This window comes from Elephantulus edwardii, unplaced genomic scaffold, assembly GCF_000299155.1.
Source record: "Elephantulus edwardii isolate Elephantulus edwardi_28Jun2011 unplaced genomic scaffold, EleEdw1.0 scaffold00005, whole genome shotgun sequence".
NCBI classification, from domain to species: Eukaryota; Metazoa; Chordata; class Mammalia; order Macroscelidea; family Macroscelididae; genus Elephantulus; species Elephantulus edwardii.
The window spans coordinates 17916169-17935833 of record NW_006399755.1 but is presented as its reverse complement, the minus strand read 5'-3'; the positions used below and the strand labels follow the sequence as shown (position 1 = coordinate 17935833).

The 19665-nt window shown below is 38.5% G+C and overlaps 1 protein-coding gene across 1 annotated transcript in view; it reads left to right on the top strand.

Annotated features, from left to right (window-relative positions):
• OMA1 (OMA1 zinc metallopeptidase) overlaps positions 1 to 19665 on the top strand; it is a 105778-nt gene that overhangs the window by 44840 nt on the left and 41273 nt on the right. The window contains exon 7 of the mRNA XM_006879735.1: positions 4683 to 4832. Coding sequence (XP_006879797.1) covers positions 4683 to 4832 — 150 coding nt within the window. The remainder of the gene's footprint in view (positions 1 to 4682; positions 4833 to 19665) is intronic.

Sequence of the window (19665 nt, the reverse complement as noted above, 5' to 3'; positions counted from 1 at the left end):
GAGAATCTTTGTCTTCTTGACATTGAGCCTCAATCCATATTGTAGGCTGCAATCCTTGACACTCTGATGTAAAACATCAACAGTAGGTAAGTATTTTTTTCTGTGCAATAGAATAAAGAACTTTGTTTTCTTTTTGATTCAGAATATTGTATTTTTATTCAGATAATGTACTTCATACATTTTTCATACTGTATTACCATTGTAGATTAAGTTGGTGGTGTCATTGTCACTCGCCCCCCCTCCCCTGCCCCATCTAATGGAGTTCAGGTTGAGCATTAGACTTGGTTCCTGTTGGCATGTAGGTTTGTCAGTAACAGACCCTCAGGTTTCTAAGGCAGCCTCTCCAAGCAGGATTTCTTCTGCACTCTGCACACTGTTTTCTTTAAAGCAGGAAGAAATTACTTTTTCTTCCTAGAAACAAACCATGGGTGGCTGACCCAAGCCTAGTATGTGAGGTTTATGCACACCATTGCGAGAGAAGTCACATAGGAGTGTGAGGCTAGTGCTGTGCAGCCCCATGCATTCTACTGTGCTGATAAACTGACTGCTGCTGTGCACAGTCCATTCTGCTCTCCTCCTCCTGCAGATGCTGTGAGCTGCACGTGAGGCTTGCACATTTCTGGATTGGACAATACTTGCTTGGATGACTGGGCTGCCAGGGAACCCTGAAGGGTCAGGGCAGTGTGCACTCAACACCTGTATTGTCCTGCTGCCCTGCTTCAGGTGAGGCTAGTACTTGGGATATAATGTGGGGGCAACAGCTTATACCCTCCATAGGACCAGCCCATGCTTAAGCTGTGGCGTCCCTGAATACAGCCCTCTGCTTGACCCTCTGCCTATCTAGTGTGATTTACCTAGATACAGATTAGCACCTAGATACAGGTTAGCAATAGGGAACTCTGTCTCTCTCAGGCCTTGTTGCAAACTGCCCTTGAACTGACAGCTTCATTTGTTTTTTCCCCCATTACCATTGTAGCTTGGAAGTAGGAGTGGCATCCACTTCCATAATAGCTTGCCTCCAGAAACCTTATGAACCTGGAGAAAGGATGAAAGTTACACAAGTATTGAGGACTTTCATTCATAGGGTCACTATCAGTCACCTAGGACTCGACAGCACTTAACAACAACAACAACAACAAACAACATTATCTTGGTATTACCAAACTTAATCCATGACTTCTTGGTTATGGCTTATACCTTTATTATACAAATATGACCAAAAGTAACATTTGTGGACTGTTGATTGAGAGTGAATAAAATCTATAATTCACTTCTGGAAATGTCATGAGATATGTGTGGTGTATGTTTGGGTATGCTGTACCAGAATTTGCTTTCATACAATCTCATCATTTCTGGCCATTATATATGTATGTGTGCTATTCCCACAGGCATACTGTTTGTGAAAAATACACAAAAGTAAAAGAATTAGTTTGTTTTAGGTTATAAACAAAATTGACTTCAATTTTATATTTTCCCAACTATTTTCTCATATTGTGAAAGGACTTAATGATGTTTATTCAGAAAAGATGTATCATAGATATTGACCAGCTATGTCAGCATGGGATGTTTTGTTTACCTTTTTTTTGTGTGTCAGAATTGCACTATTTTAAGCCTTTTTAATGGACATTGTAATAAGTACAGTGTATTTAGTAATAATTTTGATCAAAAGCAAAATAGCTGGAAAATAAAATCTCAGGCACTCCTTACCTAGACTAAAGTAAGTTAAAATATACTAAATATTAATAATTTATTTTTTGAGAGTTTCCGCTAAGGCAAATGTGTGTAGCTGTTGAGTTTGAAAAGGTGAGTTCTCCTAGATTTGGCTAAAGGTTGGCTGTGGTTGGTCTGGTTGGTTTTATTTTGCTCACAACCATGTGTGAGCTGCTTGGATTGGTTGGTTCTGAACTGTGGGCTGAGAGCCTCTTGTTGGAGCCAATCAAGGCCTTGTGCACTGGCCTGGGTTTTTAAAATCCATTTGGGCCCGAGGGCCACAGGCCCATGGGCCAAGTATTAATTTGTGTTTATTATGAACATTCTCCTAAGTGGCACAGTACTGCTCTGTTAATTTGCTGTACTGAGGAAACTTGGGATTACTGTGATACTTAACTCTGTGCCATTGGTGTCTCAAATGACATAATGGTTACACATGATTAACTGGTAGAGCTCCCAGATTAAGACAGACTTGGAAGCCAGAGTGGTATCCACTTTTCAAACAATACCCCTCAGAAAACTATGTGAACTTGGAGAAATGATGATAGTTATGAAAATAGGGTTAAGGTCTTTTGTTCATAGGGTCACTATGAGTTATGATTGACTCAACAGCATTTAACAACAACAACATTAGTACTACTTATTAAAATACAGACTATTGAAATAATTTTTTATTTTAAAAGCACTATGTTTTACTTTATCTTAGGACTAAAGTATCTTGCTCCTTTTCGTCAAATAGCTATGCTCCTGGTACAGCCGCTGTTAACAATTTATTGATTAATTTTTCAGAAATGTTCCATGTACAAGTTTAAGTATGTAGCTGTGAGTTTATGTATGAAATTACATAATTATATATCCTATTATCTTTGAAAACTAATACTTTCATAAGCTATTTTTATCAGTTTTAAATGTATTTTTATCTTTTATTGAGAAAAAGTGGATGAATTGGTATACTTATTAAAATATAATTGTCCTTCTCTCCCTCATGTGCTTATTTAAAGTCATGTGCCTAATTATTCTGTTGGCACAAATTACAAATAAAATTTTTCAATATAGTTTTATAGCAGAATAAGCTTTAAAATGTTATTTTTATGAAAATATAGAAAAGTTTGATTTGGAAGATTTTTGTCCATAATAGATATTAATATCCATCAAACAAAAAAAGAATTATTTTAAGGAGTAAGATTACCATATCCATTGTATAGAGGAGAGAGAATTAGAAATGCTTTTCTTTTTTGTTCTGTAATACCATATATTGTTTGAGGTATTTATCTTTTTAAGCAATGAGAAAATGCTACTTTTCTTAAAATAATGATACTATTTTATACTTCTGCTCCTCAAATTGGAACCAGCTTATAGATGACCCACCAGTGGTTTTTCAGTGGCTATAAATCACACCAGAGGAGATTGCCCATCTCTGATGTCAAAAACCCTAAAAATTGGCTTGTCTAGCTGTTAGATTACATGATGTTTGTTGGTGGGGTAGCCAGGGCTGTTGAGGGGAGCTGGAGGCATGGTCTCCAGCTACCATAATTGCAGTGTAGGCTCATGGTCTTGCAAATCATCAACACCTGTGAGACCAACATAAGAGAGAGCTTTCCATACTGTGAGGTACCCTAAAGATGACAGTGTTTGAGAGATTATGAAGAGACTATGGAAAGTCGTTAGCCAGAGGAAAGTCTGATTTATAACTGCTCTGAATTAAAAGGCCACAGTTAAAGATTTTACTTGCTGAATGATTAGCAGAAAAACGGAATTGTAACTACTCTGAGACAATATTGGCTGGATAATTGAGGAGGAAACCAGAGGCTTCTTGCATTTTTGCTGCCGAACTGAACCTGGACTTTGACTAATTCGGGAATTGTACCTTGTTAATCTAGCTTGGGACTGCTAGGATAAACCTAGACTTGCATTGGGTGATAATTCTTTGCCTCTTCTATTCTCTAACTTAATTCTCTAATAAGCCCCACAACTGTGAGTAAAGTCTATGAGTCAGCAATGAGTATTGGATCTAAATCACGGAAAGAAAGAGGTGAAGGAGCATGGCCGATGGCATGTCAGACCGAACAGCTATCAGTTTGCTGTTATGGATGGAGAAGGTTCCACTTTATGAAGTGGGTCTGCACCTTTCGTACTATCTTTTCTCCTATGGCTTGATTTGTGGATTCAAACCATTAGAGAGGTGTAGACTTTAGTTAGTAGTGCAGCTCCTTATGTCCTTTGCCATTAGTGGTTCCTAAAAAAGTGATAGAAAGTATTTTAAAAACACATAGTGGTACAAAGGAATAGCTGGCTGGTATAAATGGTTAACAAACTTGACTGCTAACTGACAGGGTGGAATTTCAAGTCAACTCAGAGGTATCTTCGAAGAAAAATCTGGTGATCTGTTTCTGACAAGTCTATCATTCAAACTCCTATGAAGTGCATTTCTACTCTGACACACAGGGAGTCACCATGAGCGAGAATATTCTCAACAGCAACTGCTCTTCTTGGTCTGGTCTTGTTGTGTGTCATTGAGTTGGAACTGCCTCATAGCTGACCCTCCAGTGAGATTTCAGAGACAGTAGATCACACAGGAGGAGAGTGTCCATTCTTCTCCCATAGAGCAGTTGGTGGATTTGAACTGCATGCTTTGGAATTGCAGCACAGCTTCTTACCACAAGACTTAAGAGCTCTCTTGTTTTTAGTAACGTTTAGAGTCCAGAATGAAGGCTGCATAGTGGAGTGTACTCGGGGGTGGGGGTGGGTGGGAGTGGGATTATATACCAGTGAAAGAATTTTTCTTTTACTTTTCGAAGAAGAGCGAACTGGGGCAGGGGAGGGGTGGGCAGGGAGAAAAGTGCAACAATGAATGAATGGAAATCCAAAATCTCTGTAAACGTTCATGAAAATTAAGAAAATAAAATTTAAAAAAAGATAAGCTTTGAAAAATGTCCTTTTAGCTAAATTCCTTTTATTAATTTTGATTTTAGGCTTGTGTGGATGTCAGAGTCAGTTCAGTATTTTGGCAGCAGATGGAGTTTGCACAGAAGCTCCAGGGTCACCCCAGGTTGCCGCAGTGGTTATCCACACACCCTTCTCATGAAAATCGAGCTGAGAACTTGGATAGACTTATACCTCAGGTGAGCTAACACTATAGAAAGGTAGGAATTATGTTTACTGTCCTATTTCTCTTAATTCTGTTATCTTTTCTGCTTTTATATAGGCTTCTAGCCTGCCAACTATTTTGATTATTACAATTATGATGGTTAAGGTTTAACCCTTTTAGTTTCATGCCTTTGATTTTAACTGACTTGCCTTCTTAAACAGATAAAGCATGTATTTTTTTTCTCCAATGTATGTTATATACTTTCTTAGTGATTATGCTTGATGTTAGAAATATCAGTGTCCTATGCAGAATGTATACATGAGGATTAGTTCCTATAGTGATGTCTGAATTTTTTAGAAAATATATGTTTATATCGGTTTTCTTTATAGCTGTTTATTTCTCCTTAAAGATAGAGTGAAACATGTGCTGTGTAATTTTGGGGTTTTTTTTGGGTAGAATTCATTAATGTATCAAGCAGAGACAGGACTTTCTCTTAAGTAATTTTCACAATCTTTTGATTTGTTAACACCATTTCAAAGTTTTTCTGTGGTTTCTCTATGCCTCAGTACAAAATGAATGTTGGGCATCTTGAAGTCATACTTCATGCTCTCTTTTGTCTCACTTGCATTAAATTTGCCAGTTGGTTATTAAAGCAGAACATGTCTTAGCAATTTAAAAATTGATATGTGACTTTTTGGTAAAGGATTACACACTTATGCAGGTATATTTATAGACATATCTTTCAATATAACTTCAAATAGGTCATGGTTTTTGATATCAGCAGGGTGTTAAATTGAGTACAAAATAACTATCAACACACTAAAGAATATAATTTATCATAAGGGAAATTGAAATATAGTGGTATGTGGCTTAAAGGAAGAAGAATCTATGTCTACTGTGGTATAAGAAACAGGCACAAGAATTATTCGTTTATTTGTTTGGTAAGCATTTATTGGTAGGCATTAATAATCTAATTTATTTACTATTGCTTGGGGTTGAATAAGGAGCAAGAGATCTCTGGTATTTTTTTTTCTTTTCACCCTCTTGTGTACTGTTGAGTTGCCTCTGCCTGGCACAGGTGGAGATTGCCCCTCCTTCTCCAGCAGAGCATCTGGTAGATTCAAACTGTGCTCCTTTGGGATTGCAGCTCAGCTTCTTGCCAGTAGGCTGCCAGAGCTCCCTTACATCTCTGCTATCTTGATTAATGGATGTAACACTCAAGTAATGAAAATAATAAATATATAGAATGTCAAGTGATAATAAGCATATTGGAAAAAAATAAACAGTTGCTGTTTATTAATAAACAGTGAGCTGATGGGCTGAGGAGAGGGACTGGTTCATTATATGGCATTGTCAAAGAAAGTCTCATTGAGTAAAATTGGAATGCAACAGAGAATCAAGTCTTGTTTGGAGAGGATGAGCCTTTGAGGCTGAAGAAGCAACAAGTGCACAGGATTTCAAGTAAGAAAGAGTATGTTTGGTGTATTTAAGGATTATTAAGGCAGACATTGGCTGAAAGGAGGGAGTGCCAGAGGAATGTCTATCTGTGTTTCATTGACTGTGCAGAGGCATTTAACTGTGTGGACCACAGCAGACTGTGGCTGACTCTGAGAAGAATGGTAATCCCAGAACACTTGATCATGCTTATGCAAAATATACTTGGCCTAAGAGGCAGTCGTCAGAAGAGAGCAAGGAAACACTGCCTGGTTGAAAATTGGAAAGGGTGTATGTCAGGGATGTGTCCTATCTCCATACCTTTTCAATCTATACGCAGAAAAAATCATCCAGGAGACTGGGCTATATGAGGAGGAATGTGGATCAGCATTGGAGGAAGAGTCACTGACAACTTGCGTTATGCAGATGACACAGCCCTGTTGCTGAAACTGAGGAGGACCTGAAGCACTTGCTGCAGAAGGTCAAGGACTATGGCCTTTAATATGGATTGAAGCTCAATATCAAGAAAACAATGACTCATCACCAGGCAGATTGGCAGCATCATGATAGATGATGAAGAGATTGAGATTGTTCACAGCTTTGGTTTGCTTGGCTCCACAATCAACACTCTTGGTACCAGCAGCCAGGAAATGAAAAGACAAAATGCATTGGGAAAGTCTGCTGTGAGAGACCTCTCCAGAATACTGAAGAGCAACAATGTCAGTCTGGAGACTCAGGTGCGCCTGATACAGGCCATGATATTTGCAATTACTTGCTATGCATTAGAAAGCTGCACAATGACTGGGGCTGTTAGAAGGAGAGCCTTTGAACTGTGGTGCTGGAGGAGTATTGGATACGCCAAGGACTACAAACAGGTTTGTCCTGGATAGGGTGAAACTAGGCTACTCCTAGGGGGCAAGGATTCTGAAGCTTCTTCTGACATACTCTGGGCATGTTGCAAGGCAGGACCAGTCCTTGGAGAGGGACATCATGCTTAGGAGGGTGGAGGGACAGCGCAGGAGGGGAAGATTGTCGATGAAATGTGTTGCAGACAATGAGATTGGCACAGGATAGAGCAGAGTTTAGGGCTGTTACACATAGGATCGCTATGAGTCACAGGTGGCTCAACAGCACATTAAAAACAACAAGGTAGACGTTGACTCTAAATGGAGTAAAGAAGGAAGAGAATGTTTTAAGGTGGTCTCATAGAGTAGGTGACCAGACCATAAAGGGTCTTGTAAACCATTAAAATGATGAATTTTACTTCATGTAGTATGAGAAACTTGCTCCCCTCTCACTCTCTCTTATTGCCATTGAGTCAGAACAGCTCATAGTTTTGAGCTTTGAGGAGGCTGCAGATCATATGGGAAGAGGTTGTCCATCTTACTTCAGCAGAGTCATTGGTGGATTAGAACTGGCGGGAAGGCACCGTCTTTGGCTGAGCCGCACAGGTCCCCGGGACTATGCCACCAGAGCTCTCTAAAGTGGGACACTGGTCATAATTTGAGCAGAGGGCTTGTTCAGTAACATGATTTATATTAATCACTGGGGCTGACACTAGTGAAATAATGCAGAGTGGAATCAGGAGGACTATTTAGTAGGTGCTTGCAGTAATCTTGTTAAGAGATAATGGTGATATAGATCAAGATGGTAGCAAAATTGGGAAGAGAAGTGATAAGGTTCTGGATATGTTTTGAAAATGTGGTGACAATATTTGATGATTAGTTTGGCTGTTGTTTGTACCTTTAATTTGTATAGGGACAACCAGGTATAGGCTCTTAATTGTTATCATAAATACAGTTCACTTGTACTCTTAATTTGAAGGAAAAAAATGTAAGAAAGAAATAGCAGTGACAGGTTCTTCATATAATGTATAGCAATCATTCTTCTTAAAAGAGCAATAAAGAACTAAGACATTTGCGTTTCAAAAGTGTAACCCAAGGCTTAGGGACTTTTGAACCTTTCTCTAAAGTCATAATAACCACACAGCTTTCTCTTGTACTTTCCTTTTTATATTTTGCTCAGTAAAATTCTAAAAATATATAGTTTGTTTAAAATGAATGATGAATTCTACTAGCCTTTTTTTTATGCCTATAGCATGCTTCAGGATTCCAACTTGAGGCTTGAATTTGTTCCTCAGTTATTTCAACTTAGAAATACTGAGCAAATTCTTCTCATTATATTTTCTAAGTCCAGCTCTGCATGCTTCACTATAATGCTTTGTCTCCTTGAGCTCCCCTTTGAAATCGTTAGTTCTTTTATTCCAGCATTTCTTTCCTTTGTTTTGGCTTATCCTTGTTCAAATACAGTTTTCTGAGTCTCTTCTGACAAACATTCTGGTTTTCTCTTTCTCCTCTGCCTTTGTAATGACCTTTTGATTTCTTCCTGGATGACATCCTTTATGCCACCCTCAGCCCATTTGGTCTTCTATCATTAGTGTTCAGTGCCTCAAACCTTGTCTTGAGCTAGTTTTTAATTTCAGGTGGATTAGACCCAAGGCTATATTTTGCTTTTTGTGATCTTGTTTTACTTTTCTTCAGCTTCAACTTGAACTTACACATCAGTAATTGATGGTCTGATCCATAGTCAGCACTTAGCCTGGTTTTAACTGCTAATACTGAGTTTCTTCAATATTTCTTTCTGCAGATGTACTCAAGTTGCATTCTTTGTGTTGTCCACAAGGTCAAATCCATGTGTATAGTCACTGATTGTGGTGGTGTGGGTTTTTTCCTTTCTTTTGACAGTCCATGGAATATTTTTTAATTCTATTTTATTTATAAAATTCAAATACATTGATTTTGAGAACAGATTCTTCCAATTTTCCTCACCCATCAGATTCTACAACTCTATGATTAATCCTCCATCCCCCTGCACATCCTCATCCCTCTGCTTCTACCTTCCCCACCCCCGGTGGATCGTTATACTCATTCGACAATAATGGTTTGATTTTGCAAACTATTGCCTAACTTGGGGGGGACTGGAGAGCATTATGCTGAGTGAACTAACTCAGTCCCACAAGAACAAATATTGTATAAAACCATTATTGTAGAATGATTGTGCTTTTTAAAGAAGGTATTTGCAATGAATAAACAATTTATTGTGTAAACTTTAATCATTTGATCTCCTGTTTCATTTCTGTCATCAAGTCTAATTTCTGACTACCAATCTTTCTTTGTTTCCAACGTGTGCATTCTAGTCACTTTATTAATGAATCTTGATTGCATATTTGATCAATTTCCAACTGCAAAAATTGATAGAAAACTTCAGTTTCTTCATCTATGGTTTTAGTTATTGATGCATATGTTTAATAATATGTTATAGTAACAATAATAATATATAATAATATTTATAATAATACATAATTTATTTATTTATTTTTTTTTGCGTGACATAATTTATTTTGATATAATATATATTGATAATATATATTATACCCCAGATGAGATAGGATGGTACAATAACTAGGTTAATGGGTGTTGGTGTGATGGAATTAGTGAGACTAGCCCAGGACAGGGCAGGTTTCAGCTCTTATGCTGTACATAAGATCGCTGTGGGTTGTAGATGACTTGATAGCACATAAGAATAACAACATAATAATATATATCATGTTAACATATCTTTCTTGTATGCATATGCATAGTTTCCTGTTACTCATAGCATTATACTCCAGGATAGATATTGAAGTGATTTGAGTTTTGTTTGTTTTTTGTGAGTTTTCCCCCAGAAGTCTTAAATGATCCAGGACTGATTAAAAGAAGGTGGAAGGAATATACAGAGTCACTGTGTCAGAAAGAATTGGCTGACATGGAAGCATTTTAAGAAGTAATGTGATCAAGAAGCAATGGTGATGGTGGTATTTCCTGGTCTATCTCTGTGCCTGTCTCTTTCTCTGCAGAGTAAAGAATCCCACCCAGGAGTCCCCTTAATAAAGCTTCTTTAGCTTAAAAACAAAACAACAACAACAAAAAACCAACAAAAAAAGCAATGGTTAAAAAGAAATTCAATCGATATTGAAGGCATTGATAACAAAATAAGGCCCAAAGAATGGCTGGCATACCAATAGATGTGTTCTGACTAATAGATACAGCCCTGGATGTGCACACCAAGCTGTATCAAGAAATCTGGAGAAGGAAGAAAAAAGAGAGAGAGATCCATAATTGTTCCCATTCCATAAAGAAGTGGTACAAGAATGTGGAAATTATCGAACAATATCACATGCAAGCAAAATTTTACTGAAGATGATTAAAAAACAGTTGGAATAGTACATTGACAGAGAACTACCCAAAATTTAAGTTGGATTTAGAAGAGGTTGGGGCACTAGAGATGTCGATGTATCTTGGCTGAAAGTAGAGAATATCAAAAAGATGCCTATCAGTGCCACATTGACTATGCAAAGGCATTTGACAATGTCAATCATAATGAGCTATGGCTCATATTGAGAATAATGGGAATCCCAAAACATTTCATTGTGTTCATGCAGAAACCTATACCAAGAGCAAGAGACTGTTGTGTGAACAGAGCAAGAGAACACTGCATGACTTAAAATCAAGAAAGAGTTGTGTCAGGGCTGTATCCTTTCTCCTTATATGTCAAGTCTGTATTATGAGCACATCATTTGAGAACCTGGAATTATGAAGAAGAATGTGGCATCAGGATCAGAAGACAACTCAACAACCTGCATTATGCAGATGACACACCCTTGCTTGTTGAAAGTGAGGAGGACTTGAAACTCTTGTTCAAAAAAATCTATAGCCATCGCTATAGATTACAGCTCAACATCAAGAAATGAAAATCCTCCCCACTGGGCCAATAAGTAACATTATGATAGATCGAGAAAAGAATTAAGTTGTCAGTTATTTCATCTTACTTGGATCCACAATCAGCACTCTTGGTATTAGCAATCTAGAAATCAAATGACATGTCACATTGGTGAAATCTGCTGTCAGGTATCTCTCTAAAGTACTGGAGAGCAGTGATATCATCTTAAAGATTAAGATGCACCTGATTCATGCCATGGTCTTTGCAATTACTATGAATTTTTAAGTTAGGTAACGACTAAATCAAGAAGAAGGTCAGTATCTTTGAGTTATGGTATCAGAGAAGAGTACTGACTATCCCACAGACTGCCAAAAGAGCAAACAAGTCCATCTCGGAGTAAGCATGACCAGAGTACTCCTTGGAAGCAAAGATGGTGAAACTTCCTCTCACATACTTTGAGCATGTTGTTAGGAAGGGTTGGTCTTTGGAGGACATGATGCTTCAAAAGGTGGAGCATCAGCGTGAGAGAGGAAGACCATCAACAGGATGGATTGACATGGCTGCAATAATTGGCTTAACGTGTATTAGGAAAGGTGGGGAGAGCACAGGATACAGCAGGGTTCAGATTGGTTGTTCAGTGTCATTAGGAGTTTCAGTCGACTTGATGGCACTTAACAACAACAACAACTAGCCAATTTACATCTGAAGCCTTTCCTAAATTCTCAGTGGCATTTCATCATCACATTATCAAGGATCTTGAAAAAGCTTTAAAAAAGTTGCTTTAGAGAAGTCTTTAAAATTAGAGTTAATTCATTAGTGAGTATTAAGAAAAATGCTTGGAGAAACATGTTATTTGGGAGTTGTTGATGAAAAATATGAAAGATATTTTTCTTCTAAAAATAAACGGTAGTAGTTTAAAAACTTAATTGGAAAGCCTCATATAATTTCTTACATTTCTCCCCCCAAGTGATTAAATTCAATTTGAAAGTGATAAAACTCTATTATAATATTGGGAATAATTCTGTGGTTGAAGTGAAACTGATATTGTTAATTAGACTACATAGTCATAACTCAGAGATTGGAATTCCCTGCTATTGTAAGTCTAATTTCTGTAATGAAAGAAGGCAAGTCCTTAGACAATACATAAAAATATGTTAGCGTTTAGTCCTCCCCCCACCAAAAAAACAACTAAAGGGTAAATTTTGTTTCTCTTATGTGAGTGATTTTTAACTAAAGTGAGCAGTCTTATATTCTACAGATTGTGCCCTTTGACTTCCTTGAAGTATGCTTAATCATGTGTACCTTAAAGGTAGTTGGGCACGGAGTACCAGAGTATAGAAAAGTCTCAGTCCATAAATAAAACAAAAACTTCCCTATCCTGCAGCTGAACTCACATTGACCCTGTACGACAGAAACAGAAGGCCACCTTTTTCTTCCACAGGGTGACTGGTGGATTTGAACCTGGCAACCAAGTGCTTTAGTCACAGTACCACTCTTGTTGTTGTTAGGTGCCATCAAGTCAAGTATGACTCATAGTCACCCTGTGAACAAAAGATCTAAACCTAGCCCTGTCCTGTGCCATCCTCACACTTCCTGACACACAAGAGCCCGTTGCAGCAGTCACCATGTCAATCCACCTGGTTGAGGGTCTTCCTCTCCTTTACTGATCCTCTACCCTTCCCAACATCATGTCCCTCTCTGAGGAATAGCATCTCCTAGCTATATGTCCAAAGTATGTGAGGCAAAGAGTCATCACTCTTGCCTCTAAAGAGCACTCATGCTGAACCCTCTCCAAGATATGTCAGTTCATTCTCTTGGCCATCCATGGGATGTTCAGTGCTCTTCTCCAACACCGCAGCTTAAAAGCGTCAATTCTTTTTCTGTAATCCTTATTCATTGCCCAGGTCTCAGATGCATAGCTAGTAATTGGAAAGACCATGGCCTGAATCAGACATACCTTACTCCTCAAACTGACGTCACTACTCCTCAATAATTTGGAAAGGTCCCTAAACTGCAGATTTCCCCAATATAGTGTGTCTCCTCATTTCCTGATTGCACATATTAAGGGTGTTAATTGTGGATCCAAGCAAGATGAAGCTGTTGACAGTTTCAGCCTCTTCTCCATCCATCATGACACTCCCTATTGGTCCAGTGGAAAGAATCTTTGTTTTCTTGATGTTGAGACACAATCCATACTGAAGGCTGCTTTCATTGATCTTCTGCAACAAGTGCTTCAAGTTCTCCTCACTTTCAGCAAGTAAGGTTGGTTCATCTGCATAAGCCAGGTTATTGATAATTCTCCCTCCAATCCTGGTGGCACATTCTTCTTCATGAAGTCCAGTTTCTCAGATAATTTGCTCAGCATGTAGATTGAACACGTAGGGAAGCAGAGTACATCCCTGACACACTCCCTTCCCAACTCCAAACCATTCAGTGTTCCACTGCTCCGTTTGCTCAGCAGCCTCCTGATCCAGGTATACATTCCTCATGAGCACAATCAAGTGCTCTGGAATTCCCTTTCTTCTCAATGTCAGCCACAACTTGTCATGATCCATACAGCCAAACGCCTTTGCATAGTCAATAAAGAACAAATAGACATTCTTCTTGTATTCCCAGAATACTTTCAATCCATCTGACTTCAGCAATGATATCCTTGGTGCCATGGCCTCTTCTAAATCCCACTTGAACTTCTCTCAGTTTCCTATCTATGTACTGTTCTGGCTAGTTTTGAATGATCTGCAATAGTGTTTTGCATGCATGTGATATCAATGATATTGTTCAAAAATTTCCACATTGAGTTGGATCACCCTTCTTGGGAATGGGAACAAATATGGACCTCTCCAATCCATTGGCAAGACAGCCATCCTCCAGATTTCCTGGCATAGACTGGTGAGGCCATCCAAGGCTGCATCTGTTAATTGAAACAAATCGAATGGTACTTGATCAATACCTGGCATATTTTTTGCCAGTGCCTTCTCTGCAGCTTGCACTTCCTCTTTCATTACTATTGGCTCCTGTTCATGTGGTACTTCCTGGAAATTTTTCAGTGTCCATCAATTCTTTCTGGTACATTGGCTCTGTGTATGCCCTCCATCTTCTTTTTATGCTTTCTGGGTCATTTCAGTATATTGCCCATAGCATCTTTCAATATTGTAACTCAAAGCTTAAATTTGTTTTTCAATTCTCTCAGCTTCAGAAATGCAGAACAAGTTCTTCCCTTTTTATTCTCCAATTCCAGCTCTCTGCACAGTCCATTATAAAACTTTGCTTTGTCCCCTGGGGCTGCCCAAACAGCTCATCTCTTACCCACTGTACACCCCCATAAACAAAGCTCCAGGTCCACCAGGGGGACACAGAGGCAGCTGCACCCACAGCCAGGGCTCAGAGTATACTGATGCATCATCTTGTAAGTCATTTACCCACAAAGTGCCAGCATCTGTTTAGCTCTTTATCTTCAACATGTTTTCCTTTTAGATTTGGCTTCTTGCAGCTCCAGTGTAATCTTTAGGGTCTCTTCTGACATCCAGTTCTATTTTTTTCTTGCTCCTCTGTTTCTGTAATGACTGCTTTCTTCATTGATGATGTCCTTTATATCATCCCACAACTTATCTGGTCTTCTGTCCTTAGTGTTCAGTGCCTCAAACCTATTCTCTTTTTTTTTTTTCTCAAACCTATTCTTAAGATGATCATGAAATTCAGATGGAATTGACAGTACCACTAGGACTCCCTAAATCTAGACCAGAAATTAAGATTTCAGAGTTACTCAGAAAGGAATAGTAAGACTGTGAGAGGATGAGTTTACCCAGGAAGTTGATAGATAATAAGATCCAAGACAGAGTAACAGTATTGGTTGACTTTTACATTTGATGGATAAGAGAAAGAATCTCTAGTGGATCAGATAGATAGGAGAACCATGAAAACCAGAGTCTATGATTCTATGAGAATAACAAAATTTTTGTAACTTGGATGTTTATAGCTTTCCAAAGATTCCTTAGCTTTATTTCTATTGCATTCTTTTTATATTAAAAAAAAGTGTTATTACCATAGTATATCAGCAATTAAGATCTTTTTAATTTGCGCTTTATGCATTCAACATGTATTTATTGATCACCTCTTATCATTGTAGGTGCTATGTTGTGGATGCTGTTTTATAGATGGCTAGCTTGTACATGCCATGAACAAAATAGATAAAAATCTTTTCTGTTATGCCTATTCTGAAGAGAAGACAGATAATAACTAGAATTGTTAAAATCCAGGTTAGATTACTCATATGTTGTATAATTACCTGGAAATCAAATCCACTGCCCTCATATTCACTCTGCCTCATTCTCTTCCTTTCAAATCCATTCTTTCTCTTTTTAGGACCCACAATTTTCAGGCATGTACATTTCTAGGGAAAAGTGCTTTCCCAGGTATTTCTCTTGCAGAGCTGCTAATGGGTTCCAACTGACCATCTTTGCCTTGGTAGCCTAACACTTTAATCACTATGCTGCCACAGTGCTTAGAGTGTAACAGTGAGCACAGAAGAGGGACAAGTAGGGTGTCAGAAAAACAGGAGAGGTGATAGAAGAGCCGTGTAAAATAGGATTGAGAGAAAAGAGTCCACTGAGAAAACATTTGAACAAAGACTTGAAATAAATAAATGAAGGCATAAATCATGTAAGATATCTGAGGGAAGAGCATTCCAAACAAAGGAAAATAGTAAGTAAAAGGCCTGCAGTGGGCGTGAGCCAGAAATATTTGAGAAACATCATGGAAATCTAAGCTAGAAAGGACTGAGTAAGGAGAGGACAGGGGTAAGGAGCCTTGTAATCTCTGTAAGGACTTTGGGTTTTCTAAAGAAGTGAGATGACAAATAGGTTATTATGCAGAGGAGTAAAATGACAGAATCTGACTTATTTTTTAAAAAGATATTCTTTATAGATCCTATAAAGGAGCTCAGTCATATAACTTGGAGTATTTAGTAGGGCGTATTGTTCAGAAAAAGTACTATTTTTAAAAAGAAAAAAAAGTACAATTTCCATTTTTGCCTTGTTTTAAATCAAGAAAATATCTCTAAGTTAAAATGTAAAATTTTTTAAAAAATGCAGATTCTGAGCTAAAGGATGGATATAATCATAAGTATTAGCATATAAAAAAGTAAAAATTATAAGTTTGTAGTAATATTATTTGCTGTTAATAGGCTGTTATGATACCATTTTATTCACTTGAAATAATTGGTTAAATTTAGGAAACACATACACCACATATTTTAGTTACCATAACAACTTGGGTGAAGAATTGATGAACAGATGCTGTATCAACCTGTTGATGTTTACTATTGTGACAGTTTTTAAATTATACTCTGTGGATAGATATACTCTTTAGACTTTAAATTTCTGTTCACTATAATTTGTTCTTAAGAAAGAAACCTTAACTTTTTTCTATAATAATTGTTGTATAGTGTCAGGTGGCTTAGGTGGGTAAGGAGTTGCGCTGCTGGTCTAAAAGCAGGTAATTCAAATCCACCAGCTTCTCTGAGGGAGAAAGATAGGCAATATCTTCCCATGTGATTTGTTGTTATTGTTATGTGCTGTCAAGTTATAATGCTGCAACTAATAGTGTCCTATGTACCATAGCTCTGAAACCTGCCCTGTCCTGAGATAGTCTGACACACCTAATCCCATTGCCCCAGTTTCTGTATCAATCCATCTTATCTGGGGTCTCCCTTTCCTCCACTATCCTTCCACTCTTCCAAGCATGATGTCCTTCTCTAATGACTAGTCCCTCCTGGCCACGTGGCCATGTATGTGAGACAGAGGTTCAAAATCCTTGCCTCCAAGGAGAAACTTGGTTTCACCCTCTCCAAGACAGACCTATTTGTTTTCCTGGTAGTCCATGGTAGTATGTTCAAGACTCTTCTTCAGTACCACAACTCAAAGACATTAATCCTTAGTCATTGTCCAGCTCTCTGATGCATAGCAAGTAATTGAGATAATCATGGCCTGGATCAGATGCACCTTAGTCTCCAGATTGACGTCGTTGCTCTTTAGCGTTTTGGAGCTATCTCTGACAGACTTTCCCAGTGCAGTTTATCTTTTGATTTCCTGACTGCTGGTGCCAAGAGTGTTGATTGTGAAGCCAAGTAAGCTGTAACTGTTAACAACCTCAATCTCTTCTCCATCTATCATGGTACCTTAGTTGGTCCAGTGGTGAAAATCTTTGATTTCTTGATGTTGAGCTTCAATCCATATTGAATACTGCAGCTCTTGATCTTCTGCAGCAGCGCTTCAGGTCCTCCTCAGTTTCTGCAATCAAGGTTGTATCTTCTGCCATAATGCAGGTGGTTGATTAGTCTCCCTTCAGTCCTAATGCCACATACTCCTCATAAATCCCAGCTTCCTGAATGATCTGTTCTGCATACAAATTGAAAAGGTATGGAGACAGGACACATTCCAGACACTCCCTTCCTAATTTTGACCCACACAGTATTTCCCTGCTCTGCTCTGATGACTTCCACTTATCCAAGTATAGGCTTCTGAAAACCAGCCGGAAGGTCAGCTATGAGTCAGTCTAATCTACAGTACAGAAGAACAATAGATAAATAGTATGGCTAGAAGAAAAAAATCAAAGCTTTGACTTGTAGTACTAAAGGATTCTATGAACCAAGTATTGAATGATGAACAAAGCATCAAAGGAAGATAGAACATACCCTTAGAGTCCAAGTAACAAAAAGAATTGATTGACATTGAGCCATTTTTGAAAGTAGCATATGACCAAGAACCAGTGGTTTTGAAGGAAGGTTTCCTAGGGGCACTGAAGGCACTGTCAAAAACATAAGGCTTTAGGAACTGACGGGTCAGTTGAAATGTTTCAGCAAGCAGATGTAGTCCTAGACATGCTCAATAGTCTATGCTATGAAATTTGGACAGTCCTGTTTGCAGAAAGTGAAAAGAACTTTAAATATTTACTGAAGAAGATGAAAGATTATAGCCATAAGTATCAATTGCACCTCAACATAACTTGAAAAACCCCCTCTATCTCATTCTTTTTGAGCCCAGAACCAAGTTGTGGCTAATCCTTCAGCAGAGTTTTGGAGGTTGTAAATTGCACAGGAGGAGATTGCCCATCTTTCTCCTGTAGAGCTGCTGGTGAATCCTAACTGCCAGAGAGGTGCCATCTTGGGGTTAGGAGGGCAACTCCATATAGAGCATTCCACCACATAAAGAAACCCACTTCAGCATAAAGAAAACCAAAATCTCCACAACTGGACCAGTAAGCAACAGCACGATGATGTTATTGTTGTTGCCATGTGCCATTGAGTCACCTGCGACTCTTAGTGATCCTGTGTACAATAGCTCTGAACCCTGCCCTTTCCTGAACCAGTCTCACTGTCTCTGACACACCTACCCCAGATAATCTCAGTTACTGTATCAGTCCATCTCATCCAGGATCTTCCTCTCCTGTGCTGTCCCTCCACCCTTCTAAACTTGATGTCCTTCTCCAAGAACTGATCTCTCCTGGCAACATACTTAAAGTATGTGAGATGGAGCTTCAAAATCCTTGTTTCCAAGGAGCAACTTGGCTTCTTTACCTTCTCTAGGACAGGCCTGTTGGTTCTCTTGGAAGTCCCTGGTATGTCCAGTACTCTTCTCCAGCACCTTAACTCAAAGACATCAGTTCTTCTTCTGTTGGCCTTATTCACCTTCTAGCTTTTAGATGTATAGCAAGTAATTGTAATGACCGTGGCTTGGATCAGGCACACCTTAGTCTCTAGACTTAGATCATTGCTCTTTAGCATTTCGGAGAGGTCTTTGACAGCAGACTTCCCCAGTGTAATTCCTCTTTTGATATCCTGACCACTGGTTCTAACAGTGTTGACTATGGAGCCAAGCAAGCTGAAATTGTTAACAATCTCACTCTCTGTCTATCATGATGCTGTCGATTGGCCCAGTAATGAGAATTTTTGTTTCCTTGATATTGAACTTCATAAGTCCATATTGGAGACTGCAGTCCTTAATGTTCTGCAGCAAATGCTTCAAGTCATCCTCAGCTTCGGCAAGTAAAGGTGTGTCACCTTAAGAATGCAGATTGTTTATGACTCTTCCTTCATTCCTGATGCCACATTCCTCCTCATAAAGCCTAGACCCCTGAATAATCTATTTTGCATACAGATTGAAAGGGTATAGAGACAGGACGCATCCCTATGCACTCCTTTCTTGATTTTGAACCTTGCAGTGTTTCCTTGTTTTGTTCTGATGACTGCTTCCTGGTCCAAGTATAGGTTTTGCATGAACACAATCAGTTGTTCTGCAATTCCCGTTTTTCTCAAGGTTAGCCATTTGATAGATGAAGAAAAGATTGAAGTTGTCAAGGATTATGTTTTTCTTGAGTCCATGAAAAACACCCAAGGAAACAGCAGTCAGGAACTCAAAAACTATAAACTTCATTAAAGAAAAGCTGGGAAGAACTCCAGTAGTCCTAATCCACAACATAAACCGTCTTCCAAGTATCCTGAAAAATCTACAACCAGGAGAAGATAAAATAGATGAATGGGACCTTCTAAGAACCAAATCCCTATGCACATCCAAAAACTTCTCCAACAGGGTAAAAATGGAAGCCACAAACTGGGGAAAAGTATTTGGTAATGACATGTCAGATAAGGGACTTATATCTAGAATTTATAAAATACTTGA